Source organism: Galeopterus variegatus, unplaced genomic scaffold (genome assembly GCF_000696425.1).
Source record: "Galeopterus variegatus unplaced genomic scaffold, G_variegatus-3.0.2 Scaffold2925, whole genome shotgun sequence".
NCBI lineage: Eukaryota > Metazoa > Chordata > Mammalia > Dermoptera > Cynocephalidae > Galeopterus > Galeopterus variegatus.
The window spans coordinates 27,644-48,725 of NW_007729036.1; the positions used below are offsets into that span (position 1 = coordinate 27,644).

Below are 21,082 nucleotides of genomic sequence, written 5' to 3' on the forward strand. Positions count from 1 at the left end.
TTGCCATACCCAATCCACTTAAATGATCTTGCTGCTAATCACTATGGGACAAATAAGTTATATACATAAAATAATAGCATAACAGAATAATACAGGGAAGTTACAAAGAAAGAATGATTCTTGCTGTTTTAACCCTAGAGTTCCCCATGGAAGCACATTTTAATTTCTGCTTTTTTTTTTTTGGCTGCTCGACAGTACATGGAGAACCTTGAACCTTGGTATTATCAGCACCACATTCTAACCAACCGAGTTAACCAGCCAGCCCTAATTTCTGCTCTTTATTTCTGAGTATAGTCATAATTTCTTCCTCTTCTGGCTTCACCTTTAGATGAATTTCAGGTCTGATGATAATTGCAAGGTAAAAGAATAGCAGGGCCTTTAGTTTCTGTAGATAATCTGGATAACTTCCATGCTGGGTAATACCGGGTTTACTAGGTCTTTACCCTGACTAAAAACGAATGCCTCTGGGCATTTCTACACTGCATTTGGCCCCAGCTAGATGAGTCTTCTAGCACAGTACACCGCATATAAGCAGGCGTTCAAAAATTCAACATACATTTAACCATGTGCCAGGTGCTGGGCATGCAAAGTTAAGCCATTGTCATGCTGAACAGAAAGCCAGTGTGGTAACTCCTACACAGCACAGATGGGCATCCAAATCAAATGGAGAAGGGTATGGGAGATCAGGAAAGGCTTCCTGAGGGTGGCACCAGACACCTAAATTCCCATGCAAGTTCCACTTACTGACTGACACTTGGGACAAGTAGCCTCTCACTGCCTGCTTCCTTACTGGTAAATGGGGCTAATGATGAAATCTCCAGCACTGGATTGCTACTTAATTCATGAAAAGCACTTAGAGCAGTGTCTGGACAGTACATTTCCTCAGGGTGTCACTGCCTGATGGTCTTCTTCCAACTCAAAAATACAAGGTAATCAGTTTGATTTTTCTACCATGCAGTGCCTCTCCCCAAGTAGCTGAAAGTTTTAAGTCCAAGTCATTCCTCCAGACGCTTCTGTTCATCTCCACTAGCCACACTGGACAAGCGAGTTCTCCAAAGCCCGGCCCAGCCCATTCCAGGTGAAGAAGGCAAGTGACGCCCTCTGCACTGCGGCGCCATCGGGCCTCCGGCGTCCGCCCTTGGTTCCCACCCTATACCGGAACCTCCTCGCCCGCCCCGCGCCGTCGCGCACGCGCGGCTCCACCCCCGTCTCCCGCGTGACCCGACGTGCCAAGCGCGCACGCAGGGGCCGGTGCAAGAGGCGGCCGAGGGCCGAGTGGCCGAGGAGGGATCACTGGCGGGCGGGGCCACACCAGAGGTCCGCCCCCGCCAGCGGTTGCCTTCGCGCGCCAAAATCAAAACCGGACAGCCGGCGGAGGGTGAGTCTACGAGCCGCAGTCAGGTTAAGTTCGGCGGCGGCGCTAGCACCTGTGGCCACCTCCAGCCTTCCCTGCCCGACGCGCCGTCACAAGGCTAGGATGGCCACCCCACCCAAGAGAAGCTGCCAGTCCCCCACGACCAGCACTGATGGGTCTCGCATCAAGAAAATCTCCATCGAAGGGAATATCGGTAGGGAGTCCAGAGAAATGTTGGGTCCAAAGCAGGGGGAGTCACGGCGGCGGCTGAAGCTCCCCTTCGCGGCGTCTCTGCTGCTCCTCAGGAGGGCTTTTCCTCCGGTCTGCCGTGTTTGCGCGGCCTCGGCTTCGCTTCCCGCCCAAAGCATCCTTCCCTGCCCTCCCCGCTTCCCTCCCGCGCAGCGAGGGTGGCGGCGGCCCGCGGGGTCACTGAGCGCCAGGCCTGCGGGCTTAGTGAGGCGGGATCTGGCCACTGCACCCTCCTTGTTGGGAACTCTCAAAGGGAAGGGTTTTTTGGGGGAAGGGGTGTCAGATTTCTTGAAGTGTAATATGCATACGTTAAATTCACCCTTTTTGGATGTACTCTTCTGTGCGGTTTGACAAACAATGCATTTTTACTACCACCACGATCAAGATAGAGAACATATCCATTACCTTAAAAAGTTCCTTTATGTTCCTTTGTTGTCATCCCCCTCCTCCTTCCTGTCCTCTGGCAACAGCTGATCTAATTTCTTTCCATGCAAGTTTTGCCTTTTCCAGAATGTCATATAAATGGAATCAAAGAATATACCTTTACGTCTTGCTTCCTTTATTTAGTATAATGCTTTTGAGATTCATGTCACTTGTGTCTGTAGTTTGTTGCATTTTATGCTGAATAGTGTCTGTAGTTTGTTGCATTTTATGCTGAATAGTATTCCATTGTATGAATATACCACAGTTTATTCCCCAGTTGGGGACATTTGGGTTGTTTCCAGTTTTTAACAATTATTAATAAAACTGCTATAAACATTCGAGTAAAAGGAAAGAGGTTTTTAATGATCTTAATAGTACGGAGTTCCTTTCCCCCTTCCGCATATCCAAGTGAACATTGGGTTATGATTCAAAGACCACCAACCTTTCTATTCTTAACCCAGATGGGGGCAGACCACACCATGCAAGTCATTTTGCAAGATACATATGAACTTGCAGTTTTTCTTTATTTCCTACCACAGGAAACCCTTGACACTTCCTGTTTTGATAGAATTTTTTTCTTTTGATTCCAGGTTGTGTACTGGCCATTTATGCACACAGCAGACTTTTAAAAAATTCTTACCATATTGAAAGCACTGTACCTTGAAAAAGAAAGGGCAAACAGATGGAAAAAATGGGAAAAAAGCTGAACACACCCATGAAAAGAACTCCTTATTTCATTGCTCCAGTATTAAGTCACCAGTGGAAAAGACCAGTATAATAGACTCCCATGTCCTCTTAGCAGTATAAGTTCTTTGAGGGTGCATAGTATAAGTCCTCACAGCTACTTACTGAATAAAGAAGACCGTATGTAAAGACAGGAGAAAATAGTTGAACAAAGCCATCTTAAAAGTAAATTTGAATGGATTACCTCTCAGATCAGTACCATAATGGATTAATCCCCTTTCCTCTCTCACATCCAGTTAGACAACATATATCTAGAAACCTACTTTCTCCTAAGCATTTTTAATTTTAGCACCTAAAATAATTTCCTAATATGTCACCCCATCTCCAGCTTCTCTTAACTACTTCCAGTGTATTCTTTCTATATGCAGATGTTGTGTTATCCCCTGTTTAATGTTCTTCATTGACTTCCCCATTACCTACACTGAAAGGAGTTGTAAACTGATGGCCTGCATTTGCATGATATTGGCTCACATAGATTTGAACAAAAGTTTTTTTTAATGCTAGCATTTAAAAATTTTGAGATTTCTCATAAACATCTAGATTCATGGTTTCTTTTTTTTTTTTTTTTCCCGTGATTGGTAAGGGGATCGCAACCCATGGCTTGGTGTCGCCCGCACCGCGCTCAGCCAGCGAGCGCACCGGCCATCCCTATATAGGATCCGAACCTGCGGAGCGCCGCTGCGCTCCCAGCACCGCACTCTCCCGAGTGAGCCACGGGGTCGGCCCCCGGTTCATGGTTTCTTTTGAAAAATATGAAGATCTGGTAACAATGGGCCCACATTTCTGTACAACAGCAATTGATATCTAGCTGGAACATGTAACATGTTCCTCACCATTGATTGTCTCTCCAAAACTGAGGCTTTGTCAATTGCTGTTTACTATTGCTCTTGCACCATTGTTCGTGTCCCCTCTACCTTACTCACCACATCCAAGCTATAAATGTACAAATTGTTATCTGTGTGTAGAAGATTGTTGTACAATTCCTCTGTTCTTCCCAGAATGTGAACTTTACCTGTCATTTTAGTTTTATACTCATGTAACCCATGTTTCTGTGTTACTAAAGCACTCCCTTATGGTAGATTTATGTAGGATTTACCTGCTTCTCGTCTTAATAGTCTGTTCAGAATGACTTTCAGCACCATAATGCCTCCTTAGCATTAGGAATTCTGTTGGTTCCTATGACTTTTAAAAGTATTAACATCAGTGTCCTTAGTTTTTGTTGTCCTTTGCATTCAGGGATATTAATTTATTAATAATATTTTCTAGCACCTGCTTTCCCCCAGAGATTTAAAGAGATAGCTAATAGTCTGATTGGGAAATACAGCTAACTGTTGTTACTCTGCTTGAGCTGAGTATAGCTATTATTATTCCTAAAATTTGAAAGTATGACCACATGAACTTTTTCTGCTTATAAGCAGTGTCAGAAGAAATTTGATTGCTCTAGCTAGCCTTAAGTGCTTTCAGACTCTGATGCCTGATTTTTTACCATGTTCTTTGGGTGTTCTTTCTGAACATCATGTTCTCCTTTCCCTCTTCCATCAAGCTCAGTGAATGTGTGGTGATCATTTTATATGCTTCCACTTAGCACTCTTCTAAATGCCTTATAGTCCCTAATCTTATCTTCGCTGCACAAAATTTTGGTCACCAATGTTTTTCTCATGATTAAATGTATTAGTCATCCAGTTTATCCTTAAAAGTTTTTCTCCTCTCTGGGTAGAATATGACTTTCGTATTTTGCTTCTCAACTGTTCTCTCTATCACCTTATTTAACTCCCCAACTCCGCTTTTTTTTAAGCTTTGAGTGTGATCCTTTACAGTTCTTCCATTATTGAGTGTACCCTGTAACACTTCCAGTTTTTTCTTCTTTTCTGTTGCCCTATATAATAATGTGCTAGGTTTGAATATAGTTCTGCAAGTCAACGGTAAGTTCTTTTTGTCCTCTTTGGGTCCAGTTTATAAGGAAGAGGATGCTTTGCTTCTAAGTGTATTTGTTTTTTATATGTTCATCTGTGGTGTTGGGTGGGGTGTGGGGGAAAGGGAGAGAACATTATGTTGACCAGAGATGTCTAATATAGCCACATTTGGTGACTTCAGATATAAAGGGCGTGGTGTTCATTAGGAGTATTGCTACACCAGGTTAGATTCTAGGTCAAGACTGTCCCTACTATTAAATGTGATGTATTACTTGGTAATTTTAAAATAGTGAACACAATATGTCCTGTTTATACATGAACTGTCCCCCGCGCCCCCCGCTAGCTCAGAAACGAGTGAATGATCAGGGAAAAATAAGGTATAAACATTTTTTTTTAAGGGTTTGGTTCAGTGCATAGTGCATAGAACCATGAAAGAGAAGTTGTGAGAACATGTCTGTTGCTTGTAGGAAGTGCTCTGCAAAAATGTGTTTATAATTTCTGTTAGCCATAGTGTCTATTAATGTCATATAGTAATAATCATACTATTTCCCATTCTAAAACTCTAGGCATTGGATGCATCTTCATATTGATTTAATAGTTACTTGGCTGTTTCCTAATTGGTTTCAAATAGAAGACAACTGAGCTTGTTTGTAGACTGATAGAATGGAGCTAGTAGAGAGAAAATTTTTGAAAATGCAAGAACCTGCAATGATGGTCACTGTAGTGATAGTTTGCTTATTGTCACAACAGTTTCCATGAGGAGAGTACTATTATTATTATCCCCATTGTATTAACGAGGAGACAGTCTGAGAGGTTCAGAGACTTGTTCAAAATCATGCACCTAGGTAAGTGGGAGAATAGCCTTAACCACTTCCCAGAAAGTTCTCTCTCTAATTGCTTGGCTAAGGAAAGTGAGTCTAGGATTAGGATTTTTTTTTTTCTGCCATTAACATCTCTAGAATTCCACCAGATTTTTAATTCCTCTGTTCCTTGGCTTTGCTAAACTAAAAATAGCAACAAACAAATGTGCTTCACACAGGTAGTCAAGGAGCCTTTCAGTTTTGATTTTAAGAAAAATCTGTAGAGAAAGTTTAGGAAATTGAATGTTTTGGACTTTTTGTCTGCTATTGTAAATCTTGTAAAAACTGATGACTATTTCGCATTTTTTTTTTTTTTCTGACAAGTTTTCTTTGTCAATTTTACCTTTCCTCTCACAACAGCTGCAGGGAAGTCAACATTTGTGAATATCCTTAAACAAGTCTGCGAGGATTGGGAAGTAGTTCCTGAGCCTATTGCCAGATGGTGCAATGTTCAAAGTACTCAAGGTGAATTTGAGGTATGAAAATAAAATTTGAGTAAATAAAATAAAAACCTTTTGGTTTAGAGGAACAGTGATATTTAATCTCTTGGCTTTTCTGTTCCAATAAAACCTTCAAATGTAGCTTTCAGTCTATATCTTCATCTGGGCAGTAGTTATATGTGTATATACATAAACACTCATCAAGCTATGCATTTAAGATTTATGTACTTTATTGCATCTAAGTAAAGTTTTAAAAAGGTTTTTAAAAGTTAAATTAATAAATAAGTTTTAAAAAATCTAGTTGAAAATTAAATTCCTTGAGTGTATTTTTACATTTTGTTAAAAACAAGCAAACAAAAATAAAAAAAAAAATACCCAATAAGTGAGTTTTATTATTTTACCTTTCAAGCCTTTTATCTTAGAGAAAACCATTTATCTCTCATTTCTTTGTACTTTCATTTTTGCCAGATTTTCACTCTGGACACAAGTTTCAATTTCCCAGCACTTTTCCATTCTGCACTGCAAATGAGAAAGAAAGAATAACAGAGTTAAATTTCATTCTTTTATAGCAACCTTTTTGGTTGTGTGTGTGAGATTGCTAAGATTATAATTTCTGGAAATCATAAAATAAAGCAGAAGCTTTAAAAATGGAAATGTGTGTTAGAGGAGGACAGACGATTGAAAGCAATGTCAATTTTATAAAGTTTAGCTGTTGGTAAGAGGAATTCTGAGAATAATAATTGAGTATTTAAAATGTAAATGACACATACAAGGAGGAATTGCTAGCAAACATACTCCATAGACTTTCAGGATATGTGGCTTTGAACCAAAAACATTTTCTCATGTGCCTTCTATTTGCAAAGCATAGTTAACTTTAGGCCTGGGGTCCACTTCATATACCATAATCCTTAGAATATCCACGACTAAATTTTAAAGGGACTTCCTTCCAATGTGGACCCCATTTTTTTAAGAAATTGATGTTTCATAACTGATTTTTGGAGGAAGACAGGGTTAGCCTTAAGCAGAATTTTGAAGTGAGTAAATTTATTTATCTGCCTCTTTTAACATTTTTTATTGACATATAACACGAGGGAACTTCAAATAGTTCATGGAAAGATTAATAATATTTTTCAATTCTATTTTTCCATGAACTTTTTGAAGTACACTCATGTATCTATAGAAAAGTGTATGAAACCTGTTTTCAGTTTGAAGGACAATTTAAAGCTAACATCTTTGTAACCATTATCCAGGTCAAGAAATAGACCATTATTATCATTCCAGAATTCCATTTGTCCTTCTCTGATCACAGTATCTCCTTCCCTAGGGTAACGACTCTGTCATGGGTAATCGCTGATAACTCTTGTCATAATAATTTTCCTGCTTTCTAAAAATAATTTGACCATATGTAAACATATCTCTAAGAAGTATAATTTAGTTTTATCTGTTTTTGAATGTTATATAAATGGAATCATACTGTTTGGATTCCTTTTCTTCTTCTTTTATTTAATAATAAGTTTATGAAATTTGTCCATATTGTCATTTGCAGCTGTAGCTTGTTCATTTTCATTGCTATGTAGCATTCAGTTGTATTCATATATCACTATCTGTCCATTTTTATACCTTTCATTGATTTCTGAGTGGTTCCTAGTTTAGTCATTGCTCTGGAAATGAATTCTGATGGACACATGCAGGAATTTCTCTAGGAATAAGTAAACACTGGGTGGTAGGGTATGCTTATGATGCCTGTTTTCCAAAGTGGTTTGCCAATTTTCACTCCCCACAGTGTAATCAAGCTCTCATTAGTCCATGTCTTTACCAATATTTAGTATTGAGTGGCTTCCTAATTTTTGTATTCTGCTGAGTGTTTACTATCTTTTATGTTTTATTTCCCTGATTGCTAATGAGATTTCATTTTTTTTACCATATGTTTATTGGCCACTTGGATTTTTTTTGTGAAATTCCTGTTCAGGTCCTTTTGCCCATTTTCCTTTGGGTCATCTGTCTTCTCTCACCCTGCATTTTTACCTTCCAAAGTATGTCTAGTACCTCTGGCTTTTTAAAGCCTTTCCCTGAAGTGCCTACTCAAGTTTGCTTACTTTTGAAATGAGAGACTTGAGTTCTAAAAACACCTCTTTTTCCTCTCATTTCTGTAGTCAACTATCAATCAGGTTATTAAGGAGCAACCAATGTCCGAAATACAGAGGAGATTCTTTCACTGAGGAAGAATTAGACTAGATTGGACTAAGTGACCTCCATTTAAGGTTCATTCTTGCTTTAGTGTCATAGGCTTTTAACTCATATTAAATATTAATAAGTGGTCTGTTGACAAATTTGTCATTTGACTCTCAGCATGCCTCACATTAACCAAGGGCACAGAAACTGATGTAAAAACCAAAATGCCAAATTTTAATTTGCAGAAAGAAATGTAATTATTAGAGTCATTGAATTTAGATCAATCCATTCTGTTAGGCCAATAATTCTCAACCAGTGGAAGGAACTCAAGAATTTCAAGGATTTGGAGTGCTTTTCAAAATAATAAACAATTCTTTGGGGGTTCGAATATGTGGGATGCCTCCTAGATAAAAATTATTGCCCTAGTGAATCACTGTTAGTGTTGAGAATATATTGAACACTTCAGTTATGTTGCAGAGAAGAGGTTGGAAAACATTGTATTAATATACATGGGAAGACAATTTATAATAAGAAGGTTGTCTGTTGAACTTGGAATCAGCCAAGAGGAATTAGTTAGATTATGTTAATTACTGATCTCATCAGACTATGACACATAGATGCACCCATCTTTTAAGACTTTATATGGCTCCATGAATCTGATACTCAGATTTATGGGCTGGGACATTTTCTTTCAATGTACTAGAGTCAGGATGCCAAACTGGCCTTTCTTCATAATTAGCATGCAGATGATCCTGTTGTTGTTATTATTGTTATTGTTATTATTATTAGCATATTCTTTCATCAGACAGTTCACTGCAATCTTGTCATATCTCCATGATGTTACAATTTGATTGCCTTTGTTGGATTTTGATGTACAGTCTTGCAGGGTAGCTTTCTTTTTGTGTGTGTATTGAGGGCTACTATGTTAGTCCTTTGCACTTCTAGGCAGAGTTTCAAACAGTATGGGGATAGTATTTTGGAGATAAGATTTTGGAATGTGATAGGGCTTGGGAGTGGCTTTCCTGTATCTTTGGATATTTTCTTCTTTCTTTCTGGACCTTCACTAAACTTAAGAAGTGAGATTTTTCTTCCTTCATCCTGGAACTCTTCTTCCCTAGGTCCATCCCTGATCTATTTCTTGGGGTTATAGTATGAATCACCCACTATCCAAATCTCTGTTTTCTTAGAATGCTGTCAACAATGAGAAGTGTACTGTTTTTAGATCCAAACCTGACAAAGCCAGTCCTACTTTGGGTGTTATCCATTTGATCATACTTCTTGGCTATTGTGAAATTGGAAGAGTTGGGTTATTGGTATCTTTGATCTCATCCATTAGTAACCAAATGTGCACCTGCATGCTTGTTTGGTTTGGTTTGGTTTTAGCTTTTTTTTACCTGCCACCTAGTGGCTGAAACATTACTATACTGTTGATAAGCTACCACTAATTTTGACTAATTTATTGTGTGCATGTATCATTATTTATTTAATATAAATGCTTAATAATAGTGGAGTGATAACCTATTTGCTTAGTACTGTGGTAAACTTTGCAGTTAAATCTGTATTCTAAATTATTTCTTTAAAATAAATTTCTGAAAGTAGAATTAATTGGGCCCAAAAATACAGACTTTTTTTTTTTAAAGATGACTAGTAAGGGGATCTTAACACTTGACTTGGTGTTGTCAGCACCACGCTCTGCCAAGTGAGCTAACCAGCCATCCCTATAGGATCCAAACCCGTGGCCTTGGTGTTAACAGCACCACACACTCTCTCAAGTGAGCCACAGGCTGGCCACCACCTCACTTTTTAAAAAAATAAATACAGCTAAACTTCTTTCTAGAAATTTGTACTCAATGTAGTTTGACTCTGAGCTATTCACATTTTTTTTAATCTGGGTATTTTTCTGAGGGGAAAACCTGATAAAATGAACATTCAGTTTGGTAAAGGTGATGCAGAGTATTTTTTGGATAAATTTCTAATATGTATTTTATTCTTAACATTTATTTTGCATACAAAAAAATCCAGCAATTTTTCTCAAACGTTCCATGCATAGGATCACAAAAAATCATTTTTTATGTACTTAGGTTATACTGAAGAACCAGAAAATGAAACCCTAGCTTACTGTTAATTTTCTAATTTGGTACACTATTAAACTGAGAGATTAAAAACTAACTTCTTCAAAGCTATAAAATTTTATTACAGATTTTTGATTCAGTTTTAATTTATACTTTGGTATTTTTAGAACTAGCTGGTTATTATTATAATTAGGTGATAAGTCAGGATTGGTTCTCTAAGTTACTTTAATATAGTAGACTTTGAAATCGCTTTGGGAAAGAGAGATTATATTTACTGGGAAACTCAAATAAAAGGAGATGTATGGTCTTTTTTGGTTATTTCTAGTGTGTGTGATAAAAAAATGTAAAATTTACTGTCTCAGCCATTTTTAAGTGTTACAACTCAGTAGTGTTAAGTATATTTACATCATTGCGAAACAGATTTTTAGAACCTTTGCATGTTGCAAAACTAAAGCTCTATACCCATTAAAGAACAATGCCCTTTTGCCCCCTCTCTCCAGCCCCTGGTAACCACCATCCTACTGGCTACATGAATCTGACTACTTTAGATACCTCATATAAGCGGAATCATATAGTATTTGTCCTTTTGTGACTGGATTATTTCACTTAGCAAGTTCTTAAGGTTCATCCATATTATAGCACGTGACAGGATTACCTTCCTTTTTAAGGAGATGTGTGGTCTTTTAAAAAATATAAATACTTATTTAGAAATGAAAATGTACTTATTTTAATGGACATAAAAAGACTGGAAACTCAGATTTTAAAAATGGGAATTGCACTGAAAAAGAAAATATACATATATAGTTAAAATAAAAACACATTAATAAAAGACATTTTAAAAATATAGCTAATGAGTTGAGTCTAACATTCTATATTATCAAATGAATTGTTTTCATCTTCTACTTCACTGACGAATTATTCTAGTTTCAAAAAATTTCAAACTTCTACTCACTATATAAAAGCTCATTTAATTTTACTTATGTAGCCTATTTTTTTATCTCAGTATCATTCACAGGACATAGCAAATTGATCATAAGTACTTTTCAAATGAAACAAGTTGAACCAAATTTACATCTGATAGTTTTTATTAAATGTACCTGACAGATTTAAGATAACATCTGCTGCTATAATAAACCCTAAAATTTCAGTGGTTTAAGATAATAAAAGTTTATTTTTTAGAGAACAGTACAATTTGTTATTTGGTGGATGGCAAACCATACTGTGATTCAGAGACCCAGGTCCTTTCTACCTTGTGGCTTATCCAACCTCTAAGGCAGTGCTTTAAACTTCAGCGCTCATTAGAATCATCAGGAGGACTTGTTAAAACATATATTTGGGTACTACTTTCAGTTTCTGATTTAACAGGTCTTGGGTGGCCGGAAAATTTGCATTTCTAACAAGTTCCTAGGGGATGCTAATGCTGCTGTTATGGGGATCAGACTGAGAAACTGTGCTGGAACTAAAGTTGAGAACTACTCTAGGGACTTGGTGTCCTGTGCTTCTAGCTGGTGGACAAAAGAAGAATCATATTTGAGAGATTTTTATGGATCAAGCCTGGAAATGGTATACATTGCCTCTGCCCTACTTCCATTGCTAGAACTGAGTCGCATGTAAGAATATGAGGAAGGGGACTTAATCATCTCGGTTTTGCTAATCATGATGCATTTATTTATCCAACTTCTCTTTTTGAGCCTTTTAAGAAATTAAAATATCCATATTGATCATTAACTTTGGTTTTTGTTTCTTTTTGCATATTTAAAATAGGAACTGACAACGTCTCAGAAAAATGGTGGAAATGTTCTTCAGATGATGTACGAGAAACCTGAACGATGGTCTTTTACCTTTCAGTCATATGCCTGTCTCAGCCGAATACGAGCTCAGCTTGCCTCTCTCAGTGGCAAGCTCAAAGATGCAGAGAAACCTGTATTATTTTTTGAACGATCTGTGTATAGTGACAGGTATGTATAAATGGCTTATATGTGGCTGTTTGGAGTCTTGGCCTAGAAGTGGACTTTTTTTTTTTCTTCCTGTTTCCTGGGGATCGAAGTAATATGAGAGGCTGAGTTGGGGATTTGAGATGGAAAATGACATTCAGTACTCTCAGCAGTCTGGTACTAATGGCATTTGGGAAGTTCTAGCATTTATAATCTGTAGCTTACATTGAAACTGCAGGGAATATGGTGGCCATCTCGTTCAAATTTGCAGAGTTTTTTTTCCAGCCAACCCTTTTAAAATTCTCGTCTGCTCTGGTTAAATCTGGATATGTATCTTAGACTCTCACCTGGAGCAAGGAGATGAAAATCTCTAAGGGGATCTTAGTAAAAGGCGAAAGATTTATACGATCTGAAGAGAAACCAGAGTGTAAGGGGATCTTAGAATTGCCTTGCTCTTCCCAGGATTCTTTTGACCTCCAAAGTTAGCTCAGAGCAGAGATTCTCAAACTTATTGGTCTCAGGACCCCTTTCCATTCATAACAATTATTGAAAAGTCCAAAGAGCTTCATGTCTTACTGATATTTGTTATTAGAAATTAAGATTAAGAAATATAAAAAATTTATTAATTTATTTTAAATTAATAATAATAAACCCATTACATATTAACATAAATAACATACTTTTGACAAAAACAATTATATTTTTCAAAACAAAAAGTGAGAGAGTAGCATTTCTTTATATTTTTGTGAATCTTTTTAATGTCTAACAGTAGAAAACAGCTGGATTTTCATTTATACTTCTATATTCAGTCTGTTACGATATATTCTTTTGGTTGAAGTATAGTAAAAAAATAATCTGGCCTCTCACAGAACCTCTGGAAGGATCTTGAGGACTTAGAGGGATCCACACAACACTTTTTGAGAACTGCTGGCCAAGTACATATTTCCTATAGTTGACAAGATTCTTGTTTTTTCCTGCTGTTCGAGGCACTATCTGCCACAGGATTTAGGAGAATGTTTCGTGTCCATTTAATAGGTCCATTTTCACTTTTCAATTTCTTCATTTTTTTTTAAGTGATATGTGTTGATGAAGACTATCTTTCAGGTATATTTTTGCATCTAATTTGTATGAATCTGACTGCATGAATGAAATAGAGTGGACAATTTATCAAGACTGGCATGACTGGATGAATAACCAGTTTGGCCAAAGACTTGAATTGGATGGAATCATTTATCTTCGAGCCACTCCACAGGTGAGATCCAATAAAACTTTGTTTGCTCCTTTGAAAATTTAAAGTAATATTTAGAAATTTTTTCTGTGGTATGTAGTGAAGGCAATTTAGTTTAACTCCCCCACTCTCCAGCTCCCTACTCATAACAGTATAGATAGGAGCATTCTATATTCTCAGCAAACCAGAAGCACAGACTTAGCATGTTGCTCCTTTAGGTCCTTCTCTGCTCTTCTTCAGTTTTATCTTATTTTTCTTCATTATTTCTTTCTAACTTTTGTAGGCTCTCTTATTTATCACAAGTAAGGAACTTGCTCAAGCAGCTCTTAGAATATAGGCTTCATTAGCTTTAGGTATTTTAATTACTGTTGAATTAATTTCCAGTACCTATAGTAGGGCCTGGGTACATAGTAGGAGCTTGGTAAATATTTGCTGAATGAATGGCAAAGTTGATGGAGGTCCGTTTCAATAAGTCTTCTCTTATGGTTGGTTGTGACTTGGAATGAGTGGATATTGGTAGCTATAGTTGATAAGAGACTTAGAGGACCCATTTGGCATCGTCTTACTTGAAAATGTGCCTTTTGTGATAGTTTGTAGCATAGCTGTTCTATTTATATATGATATTATATAATGAATCCAGGAAGATCATAAAACTAACCAAAATAATAAGATTTTACATTTAAGAGAAGGTTTCGGGTTTTGGTGTTTGCTTTGTCATTATTTGTTTTTTCATTTCTATTTTTCCTTAAAATCACAAGTTAGGCTCTGATGAATATAAATGTCATAACTTCTAGCCTGAAATTAGATGAAAAACTGTGTTACTATTGAAGCTAAATTTTCAAAGAAACTAGGTTTTTTTATACCAACGGATGATTTTGTTCTGCTCTTGATATCAAGTAAGCCAGAGTTTAGGAATTATAATTATATTGAAATTCAGTTTTATTTTTGAAATTTTTTGTTTTTAATTACAAAAGTAGTAAATACAAATGTAAAAACAGAACACAAAGAATACTAATAATTTTATTCTGCTAGAAACATTTGTAGTCAATATCTTTAAACAAAGCCTATCACAAAACTATTTTATTTCATCAATATTTATGGTATCTTTTGATTAAAGGATTGTTTAATTATTGAAAAGAAATTTATAATAAACTTTGAAGCACAGTTTGTATGCTGCCATAGACTTATGCACGTCACTTAGGTTGAAGGTTCTTATTTGTTGGGATACATAGAGTTTCTGAAAGTCTGTGAACCCCTACAAATTATGCAAAATTTTGTATGTATGTGTATTTTCAAGGGAAACGGATCTAGAACCACACTGTCTAATGTGGCTATTTAAATTGAAGGCTATTAAAGTTAAATAAAAATTTAAAATTCAGTTCCTTGGTCACCATATATATTAGTCCGTTTGTGTTGCTTATAACAAAATACCTGGAACTGGATAATTTAGAAAGAAAAAGAAATTTATCGCTTACAGTTTCTGAGGCTAGGAAGTCCAAAGTCCATCTGGTGGTGGCAACAGTGACCCAGGGGTCTTACACTGCAAGATGGTAGAAGCAGAGAGAGCGAGCAAGATAGACTCTCCTCTTCTTTTTAAAGCCCTCAGTACCATACCCCTGACCACCGTTTTTAACCCATTCACTACAGCACTGGTCCTACATTTGAATCACCTCTTCAAGGCTCCACCTTTCAATTACCATAATAGGATTTCCCACCCTCTTAACAGTCACAGTGGAGGCTAAGTTTCTAATACATAAAACGTGGGGGACACAATTCAAGCTTCAGGGAGTTTTGCAAGGACATCGTTCAATTCACTACACCACACTAGCCATAATTCAAGTGCTGAAAAGCCACAGGTGGCTAGTGGCTACCTTATTTTATAATGCAGATATAGGACAGGTATAAAACATTCCAAAGTTCTTTTTGGCTGTGCTGGTCTAGAGTTTTCATCACATTAAGAATCACTGCCTTTAGTAGTTTTACATTAATTGAACATAAACATTCTATAATCAAATTTGGTTAAAAACAAAGTAGTATAAAAACACCTTGATAGATTGGCATATCTTTTAGCGGTCCTTTCTAAAAATTTTAGGTAGAAGTTTAGTGAACTTTTCCCCACCTTTTTACCAAACTTGTACTAGTTACTATTTTGTATATGGATACCAAAAATTTATAGGCCTACTTTGACTTATTTTTTTTTAAGTACTGCTTAGTTTAGAGCCACCGAATGGCTGAAAAGCATGAAGAGGGAAGAATAACTGTTTCAGCTTTCTAGAAGGAGTAAATAGAGATTTTGGCTAGCATAACTAGAGACAGTAGAAGAGAAAATTTAGATGGCAGCAGACAAGAATAATTGTTTCCTGCTTTTTTTTTTTTTACTCTTATTGCTTGCTTTTAGAAATGCTTAAATAGAATATATTTACGGGGAAGAAATGAAGAGCAAGGCATTCCTCTTGAATATTTAGAGAAGCTGCACTACAGACATGAAAGCTGGCTCCTACATAGAACACTGAAGTAAGACTTCCTTATTCTTATTTACTGTTCATTTTGAATACCATTATTGAATTTTAATTTAAAATTTGGAAGATGTGTGTATAGTCTGTTTTCTGTTGCTTATAACAGAATATCTGAAATTGGGTTATTTATAAAGAAATGAAATTTATTTCTTACAATATTGGAGACTGGAAAGTCCACGGTCCAGGGGATGCATCTCATGAGGTCCTTCTTCTTGGTGGAAACTCTCTACAGACTCCTGTGGTGGTCAGGGTGTCACATGGCAAGATGGTCAGAGCAAGAGAGCTAACCTTCTCGCTTGCTCTCCTTTTAAAGCCATCAGAACCATAACCATGACAACCCATTTAAACCATCAATCCATTCACTAGGGCACAGTCCTCGTGATACAGTCACCTCTTAAAGGCTTCACCTTCCACCACTACATTAGGGGTTAAGTTCCACCATGACTTGGGACATTCAAACCACAGCAGTGTGAGTAGCAACATGTAAAATTTTTTATTTTCAGTCATTTTATTTATTGGTATCTCCCAGGATTAGGTTTGGATTTTGATTCTCTTGATTGCAATAAGATCCTATTTCCTTGGAGTTTTTATAACTAGTGTACCTTACCAGTATTGGCAGCACAATATATGGAATTTCACTGTAAGTGATAAAGTAGGAAATATATCTGTGTATGTTATTTAAGTACTCTCTTTCAAATACAGGTTGAATTTTGGAATATTTGCATGTACTTACTGATTGAACATTTCTAATCCAAAATTCAGAATGCTTCAATGAGCATTTCCTTTAAGTATCACATTCATGCTCAAAAAGTTTCAGATTTTGGAGCATTTCAGATTTCAGATTTTCAGATTAGGGATGCTCCACCTGTAATGTATTTCAAATTTGTTTCTTAGATTATGACTTGGGAGGTAGTATAGCATAGCTGTTGAGAGCATAGACTTTGTCACTAGTCAGATCTTGGCTCAGGTGCAGTCTTACTTATTAGTGTGTGATCTTGGACAGGATCTGAGCCTCAGCATGACTTCTATGAGCTTTAGTTTTCTCATCTTTAAATGTAAAAATTCCTACTTTATTGTATATTTTTTGTTTTTGAGGAGAATTGTATGTCACACAATGCCTAGCTTTATATATTTTGTACCTGAGATTTTTAGTTATACATATGTGAAATCTAGGTCAGGAAGTGGGTGCTGCCAGATGAAGTACTTGTAGTGTAACTTTAATGTAGAATGATTGACAACATTTTGACTTTCCAGTGATATAAGAATGAGTTTTTAATGTTTCTCTTTTATTTATTGCTTTTCTGATTATTTTGTTCATCTCTCTTTTTAAACAGAACCAACTTTGATTATCTAAAAGAGGTGCCTATCTTAATATTGGATGTTAATGAAGACTTTAAAGACAAATATGAAAGTCTGGTTGAAAAGGTAGATTTAGACAAAGACTATAAACTAATATCTATTTTGTCTTATCTGAAAATGTGTACTAACTTGTGAAAAGAAAATTTTCTAACAGGAATGGTTGCATACAGTTACATTAAGAGACAGTCAAGAGCTTTAGAGGACTTTAGACTGTTTAGATTCTAATCCTGACTAAATTCTAGCTTTGTGGCCTGAGCTAAAATAAGAATCTTTTTTATTCTTTAGTTTCTTTATTTCTAAGATAGGGATAATTACAATAACAAATGTCCTTTCTCACTCCCTTCTTTACTATGTACCCCTTTTTGCCCCTTTTCCCCATACTACCAATTCTTAGATATTTTAATAATAAACTACTTGTGAAATTAAATTTATGTTTTTCAACTAAATTCAGTATGGAGGATATTTAAAGTTTTAGGATATGGATCTCATTCATTTTTACATTAGTTGAAGTTTTGAAATTAAGGGATTTTCGTTTTGAGTTTTCATTTCAGAGCATATCAAGGATGAATCGACATTGCCTAATCATTGAGTCATTGTCTTAGAGTTAATTTATCCCCCAGACAATTGAGAGTTGACCATATTCTGCTAAGTGAGTGCTGCCCATATTGATAAAGGGATTGGGAGAGAATCTATTGATGAACACTTGAGAGAGAATAGTAAGGGGAATTGTATAATGATTATTCATATACCCATGTTAGTTAAAGTATTAGTTCGTTTTCTGTTGCTTATAATAGAACAACCTGAAACTGGCTAATTTATAAGAAAATGAAATTTATTATAGTTTTGGAGGCTGGAAGTCTGAGGCCCAGGGGACGCATCTGGTGAGGGCCTTCTTGGGTGGGAACTCTACAGAGTCCTGTGGCAACCAGGTTATTACATGGTGAGAATGGCAAGAGTGGTTTCACCTACTCTTCTTATAAAGCCACCACTCCACTCCCATGATAACACAGAGCCCTCATAATCCAATCACCTCCTAAAGTCCCCACCTTTCAATACTGTCACAAACGGGGTATTAACTCCCAACATAAGCTCTGGAGGGAACAAATATTCAACGCATATGAGTTAACTTTCAATACTGAGGATCAATCTCCCAACATAAACTCTGGAGGGGACAAATATTCAACCCATGTGAATTAACTTAGTGATCTAAGGTATAAAGAAGAAACTAATTTTTTTTTTGTTTAGTTTTGAGAGAAATTTGATCTTTCCTTTCTCTTATCACAAAATATCTGCTATATACTGTAATAGGGACTTGACATTCATAGGGGATATATTTCAAGAATTTTGAAAATCTCAACATTTTACATAACTGCTATAGTATATAGTTGGTTTTCTCATGATGTAAAGTAAAGCATATCCGGAATATGCAAGTGATCTCTTCATACTATTAATGATGGCAAAAATATAGATAGAATTCACTTATAATACTATTAAATAAAATTAAGACAGCCATTGTGGTACTAACAGCCCCCATCAGTTTAACCGAATCTGTAAAACCTCTTTTTAATTGTATTTAACATTCTTTGTTTTGACTAAGAATCATTTTCATTATTATTTATTTTTACTTTTATAAATAATGCTAGCAGTCGGCTTTCTTTTTAAGGTATTTTTATAAGGCAATCATCTTTTTCTCTTCAGGAGAATTATTGTGTAGTCTAGAATATATAGAGAACAATAGGCAGCTTGCGTTGTGGTTTTGCCAGCTGGTTAGGTTCATTCACTACTTATATGACTTTCCCCACACATTGACATTACATAGTATATGATTCACATTTGTGGTTCAGAAACATTACAAATCTCTGTTACATGGCTGACCTTCAAAGTTGTATACACTATTGCAATTATTAAGGTAATCAGTGTTAAAGCTACACATGTCAGTGGCCTATTGTATTTAAGTAAACAGATTATAAAATTAGTGTTAGGCTCTTTTATAACTATCAATCTTAGATCCTATAATGATCTTTTAGGACATTCATCTTTTACTACTGAAGTATTTAACAATATTTCTTTGGAAAGTAAATGCTATATAGCAGTGTGATAGAGTTACTTAAACAAGGGTACTTCAAAAAGTTTGTGGAAAAGTAGAATTAAAAGATAATATGACTCCATGACCTTTTTAACGTACCCTTGTACAGTTGGGGTCTTCAACTGTTATATACTTTTAAATGAAGATGAATTAGATATCTCAAGTTAGTCAAGAAATTATATTAATATTTTTTTCCTCCCTTTAGGTCAAAGAATTTTTGAGTACTCTGTGATCTTGTTGAAGACGACAGGCAGCCAAATAGTTCCAGATACTTCAGCTTTGTGTATCTTCATAGGTCCATATTCATACAAGTCTCTCTAGAAAACCCATTTTTTAACTGTTTTTGTTCTAAGAAATATTTTTTTTAAATGAATTCTATGTAAAACTTTATAACCAATTTCTCTTTTCTGTTCTTTTCCTTTATTTTCTTTTTTCTTTTCTCTCTTTCTTTCTTGTTTATAAAACAAAGACATTTAATTATCTCTCACTATAGGAAGTCTGAAGATAGATGGTTCCAGAATCAGTATAGTGGCTAAACCACATTATAAAAGACCCAGCCTCTTTCTATCTTTCCCCTCTATTGTCTTCCTCAGCAAGTTGGCTTTTTTCCCTGGTACTTCTAACCTCGCCACTGACCAGTTTAACTGGAATCTTTAATGTTACATAGTAAATGGTAGTATGCCTGTGTAAATTGGTATTCTGATTAAAAGTTGAAAAGCGAAATTTAATGAATCCCTAGAATAAGGATTCTGAAGTTTTATTTTAAATGTTTTTTATCAAGTGCCTTACCTTCCACCTTAATTTGTGTTGAAGAAAAGACCAGGTTTAGTGTTGAATCACTTCACTGATATTTATTAATGTGTCTATAACACATTTGTAGAGGAGCAGATTAGGCTTTGTTCCCAGTTTGGTAATGGCATAACCTATCTTTATAAATCATTTAGTATTTTTCTACCTTTGTTTCTTCATCTGCGGTATGGCTGACACTTCTTTCATCCATTTACGTGGGATTCTGGAAGATTAATGAGGAAAAGGCTGAAAGTCATTCCATGAGTATAAAGATTTAGTTTACATGGAGCTTAAAATAGCTACCTGCTTTCTCTCTTCTCAGATCATTCTTTTAGAATGGAAAATTATTATTACAGTTAAAAAGGTTTGTTTAAACTATGATTGTCCTTAAATCATTTGACGTGGAAGTACAGTTTTCCCTAAATTTCTTCCCATTTTTATAGGTAATGTTAGTGGAGCAAAGGGAGGGGTAAGTTTTTCATTTTATCCTTTCTTGTTCCTGCACAGAGGATGAGCAATCTTTCTTCCTGTTTATACTTGATGAGAAGTCAAAAGAAAAACAAAGCTGAGGTGGATTATCTTCTTAATTAAGTTGTCTAGTCCTACCTCTTATTTCCTGCCTCATTCTACTTTTCCTATTGTCTGGATTAATTAGGTAGCTTGCTATTTTAAAGTTTAAATAAAAGTCATACATTCTACTATGAGAACATTATGATCACTCTGTACTTCATAGTTTGCTTTGCTTTGTAGGGTTTTGCCTTAAGATTTTTTCCCCTTCCACGGAAATTACTGATAAAAATGATTTTTCTTTGTATGGAATATATCATGAAAGCATTATCACTTTTTGTAAACTAGGAAATAAAATAAATAAAGACCGGAGAGTAGAAAGTTTTCATTACGAAGCCATGCTTAACTACTTATTTCTAAGCTACTTATGTGAATA

The 21,082-nt window shown here is 35.9% G+C and overlaps 1 protein-coding gene across 4 annotated transcripts; it reads left to right on the forward strand.

The window, feature by feature from the left end:
- Positions 1–1,287: 1,287 nt before the first annotated feature.
- Positions 1,288–19,767, forward strand: DCK (deoxycytidine kinase). Of its 4 annotated transcripts, XM_008583478.1 has the most exons (7): positions 1,288–1,568; positions 5,904–6,019; positions 11,992–12,185; positions 13,266–13,413; positions 15,788–15,903; positions 17,240–17,330; positions 19,556–19,767. In XM_008583478.1, exons 1-7 carry the CDS (start codon positions 1,478–1,480, stop codon positions 19,580–19,582), a joined length of 783 nt encoding a protein of 260 aa, XP_008581700.1. In that variant the 5' UTR covers positions 1,288–1,477; the 3' UTR covers positions 19,583–19,767. The 4 variants fall into 4 exon arrangements, with proteins under 4 accessions (XP_008581700.1, XP_008581699.1, XP_008581701.1 ...); XM_008583477.1 differs by lacking the exon at positions 19,556–19,767 and having other exon boundaries at positions 17,240–17,553; XM_008583479.1 differs by lacking the exon at positions 19,556–19,767 and having other exon boundaries at positions 12,076–12,185; positions 17,240–17,553.
- The last annotated feature ends 1,315 nt before the right edge of the window (positions 19,768–21,082 follow it).